Source organism: Pongo abelii, chromosome 13 (assembly GCF_028885655.2).
Source record: "Pongo abelii isolate AG06213 chromosome 13, NHGRI_mPonAbe1-v2.0_pri, whole genome shotgun sequence".
Classification (NCBI taxonomy): domain Eukaryota; kingdom Metazoa; phylum Chordata; class Mammalia; order Primates; family Hominidae; genus Pongo; species Pongo abelii.
Genome location: NC_071998.2, coordinates 128,653,071 through 128,671,346, shown reverse-complemented (window position 1 = coordinate 128,671,346; position 18,276 = coordinate 128,653,071). Strand labels below are relative to the sequence as shown.

General features: G+C 56.5%; 1 protein-coding gene across 1 annotated transcript; it reads right to left on the bottom strand.

Annotated features, from left to right (window-relative positions):
• Nucleotides 1-146: 146 nt before the first annotated feature.
• Nucleotides 147-18,211, bottom strand: NELFB (negative elongation factor complex member B). The gene is made up of 13 exons (XM_024252372.3): nucleotides 17,905-18,211; nucleotides 17,446-17,609; nucleotides 17,087-17,186; nucleotides 16,462-16,692; nucleotides 10,511-10,696; nucleotides 9,579-9,691; nucleotides 8,000-8,102; nucleotides 7,551-7,646; nucleotides 6,896-7,038; nucleotides 6,640-6,746; nucleotides 1,505-1,646; nucleotides 1,113-1,221; nucleotides 147-934 (listed from the first exon to the last, which is right to left on the bottom strand). The coding sequence occupies exons 1-13, from the start codon at nucleotides 18,004-18,006 to the stop codon at nucleotides 788-790; spliced, it is 1,743 nt and encodes a 580-aa protein (XP_024108140.2). The 5' UTR covers nucleotides 18,007-18,211; the 3' UTR covers nucleotides 147-787.
• Between the last annotated feature and the right edge of the window lie 65 nt (nucleotides 18,212-18,276).

Here is an 18,276-nt window from a genome sequence, read left to right as displayed (position 1 = left end):
TCCCCAGCTGCTGGTCACAGGGCTGAGCAGTCCAGAGAGGCTGTGGCCCACGAAGCCCCAAGTATTGGCTCCATAGCACAAATGCCTGTGTCGATCTGAGCTGCATCCAACCCCAGGGCAGGCACAGAGACATCTCAGCCTCCACGTTTACCAAAATGCCTTTTATTTACATAAGAGAAAATCTCACCGTGTGTCCAGCTGGCCGCGTCATGGCCGCTGAAGGCAGCACTGCTGGGCAAGGAGAAACAAGGCCACAGATGCACCTGGGCTTGCTCTGGCCACACCTGCGACATGGGCTGCAGGGTGAGGTGGCTCCCTCCGCACAGGCCCCAAGACACCCACCATGGCACAGGCCAGGCTGCTGCCCCCACACGGCCTCCACGAGGTCACAGGTCCATCTCCACAACCCCAAGGCAGTAAGCAGTGTGCCTCGCTTTGGCCAGGATGGGCCAATGAAGAGGCCCCACCCCCACCCTCAGGCCCTGCCCTCTTCCCTTGGAAAACAGGTGGTTTTTTCCTAACCCAGGAAAACGGAAAATGAGCATGCTTTCTATGGCTGCCAAAGTACAAGGAGAGGCTCTGCCCTCGGAGCCACTGCGTGGATGGCAGGCAAGGTCTGGGAGCCAGCTCCAAGGAGCAGGAAGCAGGGGGCCATGACTGCAGGACAGGCCCAGCCACAGCCCCAGGAGGAGGGACTGCCCTGTACACCCAGGTCCGGGAGCCTCTTCCGGCTGAGCAGGGCCGTGACTCGGCATGGCCCCGGCACCCGAGCAGGTCTGGAGGGCCCTCAGAGTGGGGCAGGGGCGGGCACGCTGGGGAGGGGCAGCTCCAGGGCCGGCGTCTCCACAGCCTGTGCCGGACTGGGCTTTCGGTGGTCCAGCTGTTCCAGCTTCTCGCCGAGCTGGGAGTAAAGCTCCTTCACTGCCTCTCCGCTCTGCGGGGAACCACACCATGGGGCAGGTGAGGCGTGTGGGCAGGCCCAGGGGGCACAGGGGTGGGTGCCCACCGACCACACACAGGCACTGCAAGGGCAGCTTGGCAAGCGCACACGAGCTGGTAGGGACCAGATGCCTTCACACGCAGCCCCTCCCCCCCCCCCCCCGGGCACCCACCTGGCCTGTGGGCTCCAGGGCCTTCTGCAAGGCCTCCAGCTTAGACGGGGCCACCCTGGGGTGCAGGTGAATGAGGAGCCGCAGCGCGTGCCGGTGCACGTTCTCCTTCCTGGAAAAGGCCGTGCAGAGCTGGGGCAGGAGGCAGGCCCTGCTGTCTGCCCAGGCCCAGCCCGGATGAGGTGGCCAAGGCCCCTGGAGACAGGACATGGCCAGCCTTTGGGACCCTCCCCAGCTGGGCCCAGGGACCCTGCAGGGCCACATGCGAGCCCTGGTGCCCAACAGACCCACCCACAGACCCTCCGCCCCAGGCTGGGGACAGCAGCCACCTCTCAGGCTGCTAAGGACAAGAGCTGAGAGGACAGAGTGGGCCAGATGGTACCCAGCGGGCCTACCTTGGAGAGGCGGTGAGGAAGAAGCCATCAAAGAGGCTGCTGCAGAAGTCCTCAAGGGCAAATTCATCGGCCAGCAGTGCAAGGTTGCCCGTGAGCAGGTGGAGGAAGATGTCGCCAAAGGCCAAGTCGCCAAAGGTCTCCACTGCAGACACAGCAGGCATCAGTCCAGTGCCACCCACCCTGCCCACCCCAGAGGGCACCTTTGTCCTCAGAGACCTCAGAACCTACTTCTCAGGGTGCTCACATGAGAGTTCTCGGTTGTTCTGAGGTGAGAAGCACAGGGTCTCAGCAGGTGAAGAGGGGGGTGGGAGGTGGACAGGGGCAGGCGGGGGGCGGGGGGGTGGGACCTTTGGCAGGGAAGCAGAGCTGCAGCCCGGGGACAGGAGGAGGGTGGAGGGAGGAGGAGACAAAAAAACGAGACGCTCCTCCAGTCCCAAAAGGCCTTGCCCAGCAGCCGAGCCCAGGAGAAACAAGCCTAACAAATATAGGGCCGGCGCCTTGGCTGCAGAGTGTTCTCCCCGACTGCCAGCTACACTGAGCCACGGGAAAGACAACGAAGCTCTTCCACATTCTTTTCTGAAGCCAGACACCAAAACACAACAAAGACAGCAAGCGTGCCCACAGACACCTCACATGCGACCGCAGCACAGAAGCCACAGTGCTGGCAGACGTTTGCCAAGAGCCAGTGCAACGCCCCACATGGGGCCCCTGCAGGGAGGGAGGGCAGCCGCCTGAGGACTGATGCCTGTGGATGATGCCTGAAGCTGTGGCCAGGCCACATGGAGGTGACGTGTGCGGACAGGTTGAGGGTGGCCTTCCTAGTATCCCGGATGGGGCCTTTCCGAGGACAGACCCAGCGGGCGCCACCTGCACCCACAGAGTGACAGAAACATTTCCAGGAGACCCAGGCCCCCGAGGTGCCTGCCTGCCACATCTCACAGGGCCTTGGCCGGCCACATGGCCAGGTGGCCACAGGACACGTGGCAGGCACACAGTCCCGACCAGGGGATCCAGCAGCAGGGCCCCACTGGGCAAATGCCCTGATTCCTGCAACTCCAGGGAACCCAAGACTGTGAGACAGGAGAGGGGACAGCAGGCGCATCCCAACCCTGATGGGACCGTCCGCACAGCAGGCAGGAGACACCCGGAGAAGCGCAGCCACTGTCAGGCAGTCGGCAGAGGAGCAGCAGTGAACCCGGCTCAGATGTGACAGTAGCCCATGGTCCGTGGTCACTGTTTTTAATTTTTTCGAGAAGAGTCTCACGCTGTCACCCAGGCTGGAGTGCAGCGGCGCAATCTCAGCTCACTGCAACCTCCACCTCCCGGGTTCAAGCGATTCTTCTGCCTCAGCCTCCCTCAGCTGGGATTACAGGTGTGCACCACCATGCTGGGCTAATTTTTCTATTTTTAGTAGAGATGGGATTTCGCCACACTGGCCAGGCTCGTCTGGAACTCCCGACCTCAGGTGATCCGCCCACCTCAGCCTCCCAAAGTGCTGGGATCACAAGGTGAGCCACCACGCCTGGCCAGTTTTTTAAAGGCATTTAAAGACAGTCTTGTTTTTTTTTTTTTGAGACAGAGTCTTGCTCTGTCACCCAGGCTGGAGTGCAGTGGTGCAATCTCGGCTCACTGCAACCTCTGCCTCCTGGGTTCAAGCGATTCTCCTGCCTCAGCCTCCCGAGTAGCTGGGACTACAGGCATGCGTCACACAGGCGACTAATTTCTGTATTTTTAATAGAGATGGGATTCCTCCATGTTGGCCAGGCTGGTCTGGAACTCCTGACCTCAGGTGATCCACCCGCCTTGGCCTCCCAAAGTGCTAGGATTACAGGCGTGAGCCACCGCACCCAGCCCCCTCTTTTTTTTTTTTTTTTTTTGAGACAGAGTCTGGCTTTGTCGCCCAGGCTGGAGTGCAGTGCCGTGATCTCGATTCGCTGCAACCTCCGCCTCCCAGGTTCAAGCGATTCTCCTGTAAAGGCATCCTTCTATCGTAGAGATGCCTACGTCTGCAGCCTGCATGCTGTGATGTCTCAGATTTACACCCAGACATCGCGCTGAGGGACAGGCGGCCACACGTGGACCCCACACGGACCCCGGGGAGGCTGGAGATGGTGCTGGGTCCTTACCGTACCATGCTCTTGACTTTATACTCTTTCACAAATTCCCACCACAAAATGTTAAAAAATAAACAGGAGAGAATTCTAAAAATCAACATCCATTCTTACTAGAACTCACTAAAAACTTAAGAACAAGTGTGCTCTCCCCAAATGTGACTGAAAATTCACATCCCAGCCCGTGGGGCAGCCACGTACTCCGAGAAGCTGCACTTCTGGTTCCCAGCCTGTTTCTAGCCACAATCAAATGAGAGAAAGAAGTGCACAGAAGGCCTCCCAGGTGAGTCTGTCATTGTGCAAACTCCACAGTGACTGACACAAATCCAGAAGGTGTCACCCACTGCACACTGGGCTGGGCCATGGCCTAATGGCCCTGAGCTACACACCTGCACAGCACGTGGCTGTACCGAGTACTGGAGGCTGCTGGGACACAATGGCAACTGATTGTGCATCTAAATAGAGAAAGTGGAGTAAAAATACAGTATTGTCAACTTATGTGACCGCGCGGTCGTATATGTGGTCCACGGTGGACAGAATGTTAACGTGACACGTGACTGTATTGCAGCAGGCAGGCCAAGGCAAATCAAAGTTATTTATAACTATGTTCCCGGAAGTCTCAAAAAATAAACAAACCGGCTCTGCCCAGCGGCCGGCAGCCGGCAGCATGATGTCCCAATGCCCTCAAGAGCCTCCCTGAGCCTCCAGAAGGAGCGGCAGCGTTGGCACCCGCAGAAGCCCAGGAGGTCATGTCTGCCTGCGCCGTCTAATGCCACTGTCTGTGGTCATTCGTTCCAGCAACAACAGGACACCCAGGCCCAGGCGACCCAAGCTCAGTGAGAGGGTGGCTGGAGACAGGTTAATACCCACAAGTAACTTCCTCCACAAAGGAAGCTGGAAAACGCATACACGCACCGTCCTCAAACACACCAGCCACTGAGAAACACACCAGCCACCGAGAAACACACTAGGCACATGCCATGGTGTGGACATGTCCCCAAGTTCACCATCGGAAACCTGATCCCCAACGCAACACTGCTGAGGTCGTGAGGCCTCCGTCCTCGCCAAAGCATTCTCACTGTTAGCACAGGAGTGGGCTCCTGATAAAAGGGTAAGTTTGGCCCCTTTCTCTGACTCCATCTGTCTGTGTCTCATCTCTAGCTTTGTCTCTCATCTGTCTCTGTCCTGTGTCTCTCATCTGTCTGTCTCCATGTCTCTCCTGTCTCTGTCTCTCTCATCTGTCTCTCGTCTCTGTCTGTCTCTCATCTTGGTCTGTGTGTCTCTGTCTCTCATCTCTGTCTGTGTCTTGTCTGTCTCCCCTGCCCGTGCTCTCTTGCCCTCTGCCTTCCACCATGGGATGACACAGCAAGGGGCCAGATGCAGGCCCCTTGACCTTGGCCTTCCCATCCCAGCCCACAGAACTGGGAGAAGTCCCTGCTCTTTGTTTTTTGGAGACGGAGTCTTGCTCTGTCGCCCAGGCTGGAGTGCAATAGTGCGATCTCTGCTCACTGCAACCTCCACCTCCCAGGTTCAAGGGATTCTCCTGCCTCAGCCTCCCAAGTAGCTGAGATTACAGGCACCCACCACCGTGCCCGACCAATTTTTGTATTTTTTTTAGTAGAGACAGGGTTTCACCATGTTGGCCAGACTGGTCTCGAACTCCCGACCTCGTGATCCACCCACCTCAGCCTCCCAAAGCACTGGGATTATAGGCCTGAGCCACCGTGCCCGGCCGTCCCTGCCCTTTCTACACTACTCAGTCTCAAGTCTCTGTTAGAGCAGCATAATGTGGACTAAGACAGCAAACCCCAGACAAGGCCTGGGTCAGCAAGGAAGAGCCCAGGGTCTGTGTCACAGTGGGTACCGCAAGGCTACAGAGGCCCCATCTCCCAGGGGACCCACAGCAGGCTAAAGAGGCTCCATCTCCCAGGGGACCCACAGCAGGCTACAGAGGCCCCATCTCCCAGGGGACCCGCAGCAGGCTACAGAGGCCCCATCTCCCGGGGGACCCGCAGCAGGCTAAAGAGGCTCCATCTCCCAGGGGACCCACAGCAGGCTACAGAGGCCCCATCTCCCAGGGGACCCGCAGCAGGCTAAAGAGGCCCCATCTCCCACGGGACCCGCAGCAGGCTACAGAGGCTCCATCTCCCAGGGGACCCGCAGCAGGCTAAAGAGGCTCCATCTCCCAGGGCACCCGCAGCAGGCTACAGAGGCCCCATCTCCCACGGGACCTGCAGCAGGCTAAAGAGGCCCCATCTCCCAGGGGACCTGCAGCTCTACTATTGAAGGCGCCCATTTGGACCCTTCCTCTTCTTCCTGGCTTGCAACAACCCCTCCCCGGTCAAGGTCCCCAGGAGGAAGTGGGCCTGTCACCACCTGGGGTGGGGGACTAGGGCAGGGAATCTCTCTCCCTCCCCTTTGCTCCATCCTCTGAGCACCTGAGGGGTCCCAAGCCCCTCGCCAGTTAGGATGAAATAAAGACAGATCTTGCATCACCTTTTTGTGGGAAAGCACAAAGCTGAACTCCCTCTCCCTTTCTTAGTAAAATAAACTACAGACAAAAGTAAAAGTGAAAACGAGGCTGGGAGCGGTGGCTCACGCCTGTCATCCCAGCACTTTGGGAGGCCGAGGCAGGCGGATCATGAAGTCAGGTGTTCGAGACCAGCCCAACCAACATGGAGAAACCCCGTCTCTACTAAAATTACAAAAATTAGCCTGGCGTGGTGGCATGTGCCTGTAATTCCAGCTACTCAGGAGGGTGAGGCAGAAGAACTCACTGAACCTGGGAGGCAGAGGCTGCAGTGAGCTGAGGTTGCACCACTGCACTCCAGCCTGGGCGACAGAGCAAGACTCCATCTCAAAAAAAAAAAAAAAAAAAAAAGTGAAAACAAAGCTAGCAAAGTTGGAGGTGGGCTGGGGAGACAGGGCAGCTCCTGGGGGCCCTGGGGCCTGCACCCTGGGCAGGATTGCATGCGGCAGCTGCCGCAGGGAAGGCACAGCCAGTCACCGCCCGTCAGGACTTACCCAGCCCCGGCAGCAGGCGGAGGAGCGCATTCTTGTTCCTCTGCTTGGTGATGTGCAGGACGTAGTACAGCCCCACCTCGCAGGCCATGCGCTGCTCCTGCAGAAACCTGTGCCCGGGGCGCCATCAGCCCCGCCTCAGCCCCCACACCGACCCCTGCCCAGCCCTGAGGCAGCCCCCTGGGCAACAGTGCCATCCCTGTGCCACGGCCACCCCTGCACCATGGCCACCCCTGCACCATGGCCCTACAGCCCGTACTTAGTGAAGCTTTCGGGAAGTGTGTTTGGATATGAGACTGGGGCTTTCTCCTCAGCCGGAAGTTTCTGATCCACATTGAAAGTGTAGTCATCCACCAGGAAGGACATGAGCATCGGGAGGAACCTGGTGATGAGCTCTACCTCCTATGAGGGGAGGCCATGAGTGGGCCCAGGCCCCGCCCTGCCCCACCCCACCCCGACGTGACACACACCCTGTCCCTGGCCCTCCCACTCCCTGAGACACCTCACCGACCCTCCCTCCTCTCCAGGTCCCCAGGTCCCTCTTCCCACCTCCCGAGTCCCCCACCCAGGCCATCTCCTCAAACCCCCTTCTGGGTCTGGACCCACATGGAGCAGTCACCACCTGTGGCCAGCCATGGTCCACGGAGACACCCCAGAACCAGCCACGGTCCACGGAGACACCCCAGAACCAGCCACGGTCCACGGAGACACCCCAGAACCAGCCATGGTCCACGGAGACACCCCAGAACCCCCCTGGTGGGCATTTTCCCAAAAGGAAGGTGGGCACCTCCAGGAAGGAAGCTTTGGGACCAAAGGGGCCTCCACAATCACCTTGATAGCGCCCCCTCCTCCACCCCACTTCCAGCCCACAACCCCTCGTGGGAAACTGGCAACCCCCACAGGAGGCTCGTTACCATCTTGGGCTCCTTGAAGACCTGGCTGTCGATCATGTCCCAGGCTCCCTGGCCCAGCGCCAGCAGCCGGAGCAGCAGCAGGAGGTCGGGGCTGTCCTGTAGGGAGGACGGGCTCAGCACCTCTCCCAGGCAGCTGTGTCCTGGCCATGGAGCTCCTCTGACCCTACTCGTTACTCTCAGCAGGGTCTCTGGTGCCCATGGCCAGGACCACATGACTGCGATCACCAGCCCCACACACGGGGTAAAACACAGTCTCACAGCGGGGAAGCACACGCCTCTACCTGGGCCACTGCAGTCCACATCCCCAACCACCAGAGCAGCCAGCAGGGCGGCCACAGGGCCCCAACAGCTGCCTCCACCTGGCCGCTGCTGTCCACACCCCCGACCACCCAGAGCAGCCAGCGGGTGGCCGCATGGCCCCGACAGCTGCTGGCCAAGCCCACACTCACCCTGGGCAGCGTCTCCTGGCTGACCAGCTCCTGCAGGTGCCTGACTGTGCTCAGTGCCAGCGTGTTGATGGCGAAGGGGTCACACAGGATCATGGACAGGTCCCTGGAAGGAGGCCACCTTGGCGTTAATGTGACGCCTGTTGCCCCTCCCTTCAGCGGCACAGTCCTCAGGAGGGGTGACCTGGGCTGAATTCAGGACTGGCAGCAGGTGCCCATCACATGCTGGGTTTCTTAAAAAAAGCTTAAGGACGGCCGGGCGCGGTGGCTCACGCCTGTAATCCCAGCACTTTGGGAGGCAGAGGCGGATGGATCACCAGGTCAGGAGATCAAGACCAGCCTGCCTAACAAAGCAAAACCCTGTCTCTACCAAAAATACAAAAAATTAGCCGGGCGTGGTGGTGGTCACCTGTGGTCCCAGCTACTTGGGAGACTGAGGCAGGAAAATCACTTGAACCCAGGAGGTGGAGCTTGCAGTGAGCCAGGATCGCCCCACTGCACTCCAGCCTGGGCAAGAGAGCAAGACTCCATCTCAAAAAAAAAAAAAAAAAAAAAAAAAAAAAAAAGCTTAAGGTTTGCAATTTGTCCTTAACGTATTCAAAGATTTTTCAAATTAAAAAGCTAAAAAAACAAACAAACAAAAGGCTGGGTGTGGTGGCTCACGCCTGTAATCCCAACACTTTGGGATGCTGAGGCTGGTGGATTGCTTGTTTGAGACCAGCCTGGGCAAGGTGGTGAAATCCCATCTCTACTAAAGATAACAAAAATCGGCCAGGCGCAGCAGTGTGTGCCTGTAATCCCAGCACTTTGGGAGGCTGAGGCAGCAGAATCAATGCCCAGGAGGCTGAGGGAGACTGTACCACTGCACTAAAGCCTGGGTGACAGAGACCCTGTCTCAGAAAAAAAAAAAAAAGAAGAAAAGAAAAAGTGGCAAAGGCAGGGCCAGGCAGCACTGTGTCTATACACCAGCCGGAGGATGCTGGAAAGCAAATGCCAATGGATGCCCCTCAGCTCAGAGGCTGACCCCACGCCGCTGCAGACACCAGACCCCAGCCCCTGGGCCTGGCTCCAGAATGCAGAGTTAAGGAGGGACTTTGCTACCCACACACATCCCGACAACCATGTCCCTAAGCTGTGGGCCAGCAGTGCCCGGCATAGCTCTACTGAAACATCCAAGAGGCCAGGCACGGTGGCGCATGCCTGTAATCCCAGCACTTTGGAAGGCTGAGGGGGGTGGATCACCTGAGGTCAGGAGTTCAAGACCAGCCTGGCCAACATGGTGAAACCCCGTCTCTACTAAAAAATACAAAAATTACCTGAGCTTAGTGGCACGTGCCTGTAATCCCAGCTACTTGGGAGGCTGAGGCAGGAGAATGGCTTAAGCCTGGGAGGCGGAGGTTGCAGTGAGCAGAGATTGCACCATTGCACTCCATCCTGGGCTACAGAACGAGACTCTGTCTCGAAAAAAACAAAAAGCAACATCCAAGAATAAACGCCTGCTACCCACAACAAAACACAGTGAGCGCAGACCAGATGCGCACAGGGCCCTGAGGGGCAGAGGCCTCGTGGAGCCGACCCTCACCCCAGCACCTGCTCCTGGCCCTTCTTGACACCATCGAGAAACCCCTGCAGCTCCCGCGCCCTCTTGCTGTCCACGAACCGCTCTCGGATGCAGGCGTCCAGGCACCAGGTGAACTGCAAGGAGGAAGCACGGTTGGGACCAGCCCAAACCTCCCAGGATGACCAGAGACCCAGGCCCCAAACACAGCCCCAGGCCCTGGCCTCTTGTTCAATCATAGCTGCTGTGAGGGGCGGCAGCGGGCACCAGTCATCCTGACGGTGCAGTGTTCCCCACACCTCCCAGCCAAAGCAGCAGGGTCAGGACAGCGGTGGAGAAAGTGATGATGTTTCTTTCTAAAAAGGGACTCTCTCATGGCACCCTGAGTGTGGGGGTGGCCACTGCAGCACTCCAAGCAATGGAAGCCTCGGAGAGTGACTCCAGAGTTCCGGAAAGATGGTCCCGGGGCTGGAGTGTCCATATGAAGGGAAACCCCATTCCTAGAGCACTCGGTACCTGGCAAACAAGCAGCACCCAGGGTTCTGGGGAAGGGGAGGGCCACAGGCCAGGTGGAAAGACGGGAGGAAGTTGGGGCAATGGTCAAGGTCCAGCCCGTAGGTCATACAGCCCTCGGGAACACAGAAAGGGCTGGACGGGGCAAGGGAGTCCCCGGGAACGGCCAGGTCTCTGGCTCAGATGCAGGGGACTAGCTTCCTTCCCCCCATCAGGGTCTGGAGAGGAGCCAAAGGGCCAGCACACAGGACAGAAAGACCAGAGCCCAGGAAACAGGTTTGGGAGAGAAGGGCGCCCAGGTGGTCCCCGGCCAAGCCAAGAGAGGACAGGAGCCAGGAGGGCCGGGGGAAGGAGGGAGGGCTGGGGAGTGGGGGGGAAGGAGGGAGGGAGGGCAGTGCTACCCTCAGGAGGGCGGGGGGGGGAAGGAGGGAGGGCAGTTCTACCTTGTGGCACGGGTCCACAGTGCAGATCTCACCCACGTCCAGGTCGTGCAGGGACATGAGCAGCTCAGCCCGCAGCGTGCAGTAGTGCACATTCCGCGTGCGCAGGAAGAGCGTGCGCAGAAACTGCAGCACCATGTCGTACAGCTTCACGTTCTTCCCCACCATCTGCGTCAGCCGCTGCACCACCTGCAGCAAGAAGCACTGTCAGGCCCCCGGGCCCTCCTGGGCTCCACCACAGACACAGGGACGTCACGCCCAGCGACAGCGCGGCCCTCTCTCTGGACATCTGTCCTTCCTACTTTTTGGCAGAAAACATTCCCTTCTCTCATTAAATATTGGCATCCAGTCTGATGGTAGCAGGTTCTGTTATTTTTATTACTTTTTTTGAGACAAGGCCTTGCTCTGTTGCCCAGGCTCGAGTGCACCGGTGCAACTGTGGCTCACTGCAGCCTTAGTGATCCTCCTGCCTCAGCCTCCAAGTAGCTGGGACCACAACTGCATGCACGACACCCAACTGTGTGCGGCGAGCCACCCAGGTGCCGAGGCAAGAGACCGAGGGCACGCGCTGTTCCAATATAATAAAATATATAACAATAGTTATACTAGATATAGATCATAGATATATTTGAATATTAGTCATTAGCTTGTAACAATTACTCTTTATTCCAATATTATACTAATCCTCGCTCTACAATCATAACCTAGGAAAAACCAGGCCTACAGAGATAGGAGCTGAGGGGACATGGTGAGAAGTGACCAGAAGACAAGAGTGCGAGCCTCCTGTTAGCCCAGACAGGGCCACTAGAGGGCTCCTTGGTCTAGCGGTGACGCCAGCGTCTGGGAAGACGCCCCTCTATTCCTCCACCTCTTGTGGAGGGCCTGACATCAGTCAGGTTCGCCCGCAGTTATCCGGAGGCCTAACCGTCTCCCTGTGATGCTGTGCTTCAGTGGTCACGCTCCTAGTCCGCCTTCGTGTTCCATCCTGTACACCTGGCTCTGCCTTCTAGATAGCAGTAGTAAATCAGTGAAAGTACTAAAAATCTCTGATATGCAGAAATAATGACATAAGCTGTTTCTCTCTCTCCTCTCTCTCTCTACCTCGGCTGCCAGGCAGGGAAGGGCCCCCTTTCCAGTGGACACGTGACCCACGTGACCTTACCTATCATTGGAGATGACTCACTCTCCTTAGCCTGCCCCTTTGTCTTGTATCCAATAAAAATCAGCGCAGCCTGGCATTCGGGGCCACTACCGGTCTCCACGCCTTGGTGGTAGTATTCCCCCGGGCCCAGCTGTCTTTTCTTTTATCTCTGTCTTGTGTCTTTACCTCTGCAATCTCTCGTCTCCGTACACGGGAGAAAAACCCACCGACCCTGTGGGGCTGGTCCCTACACTCAATTTTTTTTTTTTTTTTTTTTGAGACAGAGTCTTGCGCTGTCACCCAGGCTGGAGTGCAATGGCAAGATCTTGGTTCACTGCAACCTCCACCTCCCGGATTCAAGCTATTCTCCTGTCTCAGCCTCCCAAGTAGTTGGGATTACAGGCGCCAGCCGCCATGCCTGGCTAATTTTTTCTATTGTAGTAGAGACGGGGTTTCACCATGTTGCCTGGGCTGGTCTTGAACTTCTGAGCTCAGGTGATCCACCCGGCTCGGCCTCCCAAAGTGCTAGGATTGCAGGCGTGAGCCACACACCTGACCCAGTTTTTTTTCAACTTTTTTTTTTTTTTTTTTGAAACCGAGTCATGCTCTGTCACCCAGGCTGGACAATGGCGCGATCTCAGCTCACTGCAAGCTCCACCTCCCGGGTTCACGCCATTCTCCTGCCTCGGCCTCCCCAGCAGCTAGGACTACAGGCGCCGCCACCACGTCTGGTTAATTTTTGTGTTTTTAGTAGAGATGGGTTTTTACCATGTTGGTCAGATTGGTCACGATCTCCTGACCTCATGATCCACCCGCCTCGCCCTCCCAAAGTGCTGGGATTACAGGAGTGGGCCACCGCACCCGGCCTAATTTAACTTTTTAAAAGAGAATCGGGCTTTATGCCCATATACTCACGGACTGTGGTCTTTTTTTCTTAAAAAGTTCATATTGGCCGGGCGCGGTGGCTCACGGCCAAGGCGGGTGGATCACAAGGTCAGGAGATCGAGACCATCCTGGCTAACATGGTGAAACCCCGTCTCTACTAAAAATACAAAAAAAATAGCCGGGCGTGGTGGTGGGCGCCTGTAGTCCCAGCTACTCGGGAGGCTGAGGCAGGAAAATGGAATGAACCCAGGAGGCGGAGCTCACCGTGAGCCGAGATCGCACCACTGCACTCCAGCCTGGGCAACAGAGCAAGATTCTGTCTCAAAAATAAAATAAAATAAAATAAATAAATAAAAATAAAAATAGGCCAGGCGTGGTGGCTCACGCCTATAATCCCAGCACTTTGGGAGGCCAAGGCGGGTGCATCACAAGGTCAGGAGATTGAGACCATCCTGGCTAACACAGTGAAACCCCGTCTCTATTAAAAAAAAAAAATACAAAAAATTAGCCGGGCGTGGTGGCAGGCACCTGTAGTCCCAGCTACTTGGGAGGCTGAGGCAGGAGAATGGAGTGAATCCGGGAGGCGAAGCTTGCAGTGAGCCGAGATGGCGCCACTGCACTCCAGCTTGGGCGACAGAGCAAGACTCTGTCTCAAAAAAAATAAATAAATAAATAATAAAAAAATAAAAAATAAAATAAATTTTTAAAAAGTAAAATAAAACAATACGATAAATAAAAAAATATAAAATAAAATAATATAAAATAAAAATAAAAGAGAATCAACCTAGGACTAAGCCGACCAAGCAAGTCCCTCACAGACAGAAATCACAGACTAGGCAGCACCAAGTCACCAGAAGAGACAGGGAATAGGAGAAAGGCCTGGGAAATGCAGGGCACCCCACAGTTAGCAGAGGGGTCCAAGGGCTCTGTCTGACAGCAATGGAACAAGAAAAAGGCCCATGGAGGGACCTAACTGGGAATAAACAAACAGGGAAGGGAGGACAGAGGTGGCACTAGCCACCCCCAACAAGCCTGCTGCTGCCCATGCACGTGATCAGGAACCATGGCCCAAAGGGAACCCAGAGCCACACTAACTGCTCAGCGTTTGAAGTGCAGTAGTTCAGATGGGCTCTAAGCATGAAAGACTCGCCAGGTTCCAAATCTTAATGATCCTCCCACAAAAAGCATTATAGCTCAATATTTTTTTTTTTTCCTTTTGAGACAGGGTCAAGATGTCACCCAGGTTGGAGTGCAGTGGCTCAATCACACCTCACTGCAGCCTCAATATCCGGGGCCTAAGCAATCCTCCCGCTTCAGCCTCCTGAGTAGTTGAGACAACAAGTACGTGCCACCATGCTTAGCTGAATTTTTTTTTCTTGTAGAGACAAGGTCTCCCTTTGGTCTTTAACTACTAAGCTCAAGAGATCCTCCCACCTCCGCCCCCCAAAGTACTAGGAGTACAGGCGTGAGCCACCGTACCCAGCCCAATCTTTCACATGAATTACATGCTGAAAGATAATATTTTGGATATACTGGACCAAAGAAAACATTAATGAAGTTGATCTTATTTTTTTTTCTTAATGTGGATACTGAAAAATCTTAACTTATAGTTCACTTTTTCCACTGAACAGTGCTAGTTTAAAGTTGGTTAGGGCCAGACGCAGTGGCTCACACTTGTAATCCCAGCACTTTGGGAGGCCAAGGCGGGCGGATCACCTGAGGTCAGGAGTTCGAGACCAGCCTGGTCAACATGGTGAAACCCTGTCTGTACTAAACAAAAAAATACAAAAATTAGCCAGGCATGGTGGGGCGTGCCTGTAGTCTCAGGTACTCGAGAGGCCAAGGCAGGAGAATTGCTTGAATTCAGGAGGCAGAGGTTGCAGTGAGGTGAGATCGAGGCACTGCACTCCAGTCTGGGTGACAGAGCAAGACTCTATCTCACAGGAAAAAAAAAAAAAAATCGGCTAATTAAAAAATCTCACAACCAGTTGCAGTCGCTCACACCTATAATCCCAGCACTTCAAGAGGCCGAGGTGTGCAGACAGATTACTTGAGCCCAGGAGTTCGAGACCAGCCTGGGCAACACAGCAAAACACCATCTCCACAAAAAATATGCAAATTAGCCAGGCATGGTGTCACACACCAGTGGTCCCAGCTACTTGGGAGACTGAGGTAGGAGGATTGCTTGAGTCCAGGAGGTGGAGGCTGCAGTGAGCCACGATCATGCCACTGTACTCCAACTTGGGTGACAGAGTGAGACCCTATCTCAAAAAAAAAAAAAAAAAAAAAAAAAGCCCAAGAAATCTCGGCTAGGCGTGGTACCTCACGTCTGTAATCCCAGCACTTTAGAAGGCTGATGTGGGAGGATCGCTTCAGCCCAGGAGTTCAAGACCAGCCTGAGCAACATAGCCAGACCCCACCTCTACAAAAGAAAAAAAATTTTTTTTAATTAGCCCAAGTGTGGTGGCACGTGCCTGTGGTCCCATCTACTCAGGAAGATCGCTTTAGCTCAGGAAGTCAAAGCTGCAGTGGGCCGTGATCACGCCACTGCACTCCAGCCTGTGCAACAGAGTGAGACCCTGTCTCTTAAAAAAGAAAAAAAGAAAAAAAGCCGGGAATGGTGGCTCACACCTGTAATCCCAGCACTTCGAGAGGCAGAGGCAGGTGGATCACGAGTTCAGGAGATCATCGAGGCCATCCTGGTTAACACAGTGAAACCCCATCTCTACTAAAAATATAAAAAATTAGCCGGGCGTGGTGGCACGCGTCTGTAGTCCCAGCTACTCGGGAGGCTGAGGCAGGAGAATCACCTCAACCCAGGAGGTGGAAGTTGCAATGAGCCGAGATTGCGCCGCTGCACTCCAGCCTGGGTGACAGAGCAACACTCCGTCTCAAAAAAAAACAGGAAAAAAAAAAGGGCCAGGCAGAGTGACTCATGCCTATAATCCCAGCAATTTGGGAAGCCAAGGCAGGCGTATCACTTGAGCTCAGAAGTTCGAGACCAGCCTGGCAAACATGATGACACTAAAAATACAAAAATTAGCTGGGCATGATGGCACATGCCTATAATCCCAGCTACTGGGGTGGCTGAAGCAGAAGAATACCTTGAACCTGGGAGGCAGAGGCTGCAGCAAACCAAGATCACACCATTGCACTTCAGCTTGGGTGACAAAAGCGAAGCTCTCCTCTCAAAAAAAAAAAAAAAAAAACAGACAAAAAGGGCCGGGTGCAGTGGCTCACATCTGTAATCCTAGCACTTTGGGAGGTTGAGGCAGGCGAATCACGAGACCAGGAGATAGAGACCATCCTGGCTAACACAGTGAAATGCCAGCTCTACTAAAGATACAAAAAATTAGCCAGGGCCAGGCGCGGTGGCTCACTCCTGTAATCCCAGCACTTTGGGAGGCCGAGGGGGGGGTGGATCACCTGAGATCAGGAGTTCAAGACCAGCCTGACCAACATGGAGAAACCCCATCTCTACTAAAAATACAAAATTAGCCGGGCGTGGTGATGCATGCCTGTAGTCCCAGCTACTCGGGAGACTGAGGCAGGAGAATGGAGTGAACCCGGGAGCTTGCAGCGAGCCGAGATCACGCCACTGCACTCCAGCCTGGGCAACAGAGCGAGACTCCGTCTCAAAGAAAAAAAAAAAAGTAGGGGAGGGGGGATTAACTTCACATTAGGGGCCTTTCTGCAGATTTTAAATGTTGTCCATATATCACTTTAACGAAAAATAAAATACAAACAGAAAAACAACCAACTTTCTTTCCAGCACGTGTACAAGCCAGCCCTCCCCCACCACCCAGCCAAGAAGCAGAACCACCCAACCATTCACAGGGCAGCAGAGTGCTGATCCCCAGGCAGCTGAAGGGGCCAGCCATGGCATCCCCAAGAGGTGCCCCACCCTGCACACGGCCTGTCCCCTCACCTCGCCCTGGCGCCTGGTCTTGGGGGAAGGACTGAAGAAGTTGTGCAGGACAGAGAGCTCTGTACTGAAGAGAGCGCTCTCCTTCTCCAGGATGTACTGCTTCAGCAGTGGGGAAACCTCGTCCCCGAAGAGGGCCTGGTTGTCTTGCCAGATCTGCCGCTTCACCTCCACGGCACAGGCTCGATACAGCTCCTTGTCAGCCATAACTAGCTTCAGTTTTTTCTCAGGAACCTACATGACACCACAGGCTACCTGTGAGTGGCACCTGTGTCCCTGGGTCTCCTTCAAGACAAGCCAAGAGGCCTCAGCCCCCCAGAGACCACCTCGAGCTAAGCCCCACCCCACAGGGCACCTATGACTGGTTCCCCGGCCCCAGCAGGTTCAGGCAGACATGCTAAACACCAACAGCTCTTTCCCAGGAGGGGCCCCACACCCTAACTCCAGTGCTAAGGTTCAGTCTCCACGCGGCTCATGTGGGAGGTCAGCACAGAGCTCACCATGGACAGCACTCGGGCAGGCAGCACAGGAAGCTCCCGGAGCTAGGCGGCCACCGGAACTTCCACTAACCAAGGGCATGAGGGTGGGCGGACGGTCCACGCCATCAGGGTTAGGGTTAGGGCCCTACCTTGGGCAGATGCTTCATGACGCACATCACCACGGGCTGCAGGGACGGCATCTTCACCAGAGAAAAGCTCTTCTCCAGAAGGTCTTCCAGCTTCTTGTACCTGGAACAACTCACAGGATTGATGGTGCAGCGATGCGCCAAATCACAGCAGCTACCTGCCTATCCCCACACAGATAACAGCTACCAAGACAAGCCTCCATGCCCAGGACACATGGGTCAAGGGGTCACTCAGACACAGGCCCAGGCCACCTCTGGGAGCAAGGATGTGGAGCCAAAAGGACAATACATGCCCCTGAGTCGATCCAAGGCTGAGAGGCCGGCTGTACACCTCACCTGGCCCACTCCTCCCGCTGACCCACCTTTCCTCAGCCTTCCCCTCCGAAGCGATGGCTGACACTCGCTCCAGCAGCTTGTCCCGCAGCTCATCGAACACCGACTGGTGGAACTCCAGCCGCGGCGTCCCGTGCAGGTCCAAGAACGGGAGGGCTGACTGAAGAGAGGGCAGCAGCACACCATTCTCTGTCTGAGGAAGCCAAGAGAAACCTCAAACGCAGCCCAGTGCGCCCGGGCACCCTGAGGTCCTGAGAGCACAGAGAGCCACGAACCCAGGTGTTCCCAGCCTTGCTGGCGGTAACAGCAGCCACCGAAAGCCACCCAGCCGTCCAGCAAAGGGGTGCTGGCTCCGGACTCCACCCCCAGAACAGGACTCAGCCACCAGCAGAAAGCCAGAAAACTTCCGGCGCCTCCGCCAGGCCCGACTCCCGAGCAGGCGGCCCGGCCCTCGCACTGGGCTCCCCCCGCCCCGGGGGCCGCCCCACCTGGAACTGCTCGATGGCCTTGAGCGGCTCCGTGCAGTTGGTCAGGGTCTCCTTCAGGTCCTCGCCGTTGGCCACGCCCAGGTCCTGCAGCCCCGCGAACATGGCCGAGGCCCCGGCCACCGCCCGGCTAGGCGCCCCATCCCCAGCCCGTTCCCCCGGCGCCGCCGCAGACGCCCCAGAAGCCCGCTCCGCCGGGCCTCGGGGGCCGCCCGAGCCCCGCTCCCCGGCGCCCTCCAGCTCGACCAGGTCCCGCCCGCCGCGCGGCTCCGCGCGCGTCCCGCAGCCGCCCACTTCCGCCCCGCACCGCCCAGGTCCGCCCGCCAACCGGCCCCCGGGAAACGCCGCCGGGGCCACGCGCAGGTTCCTGGGAGC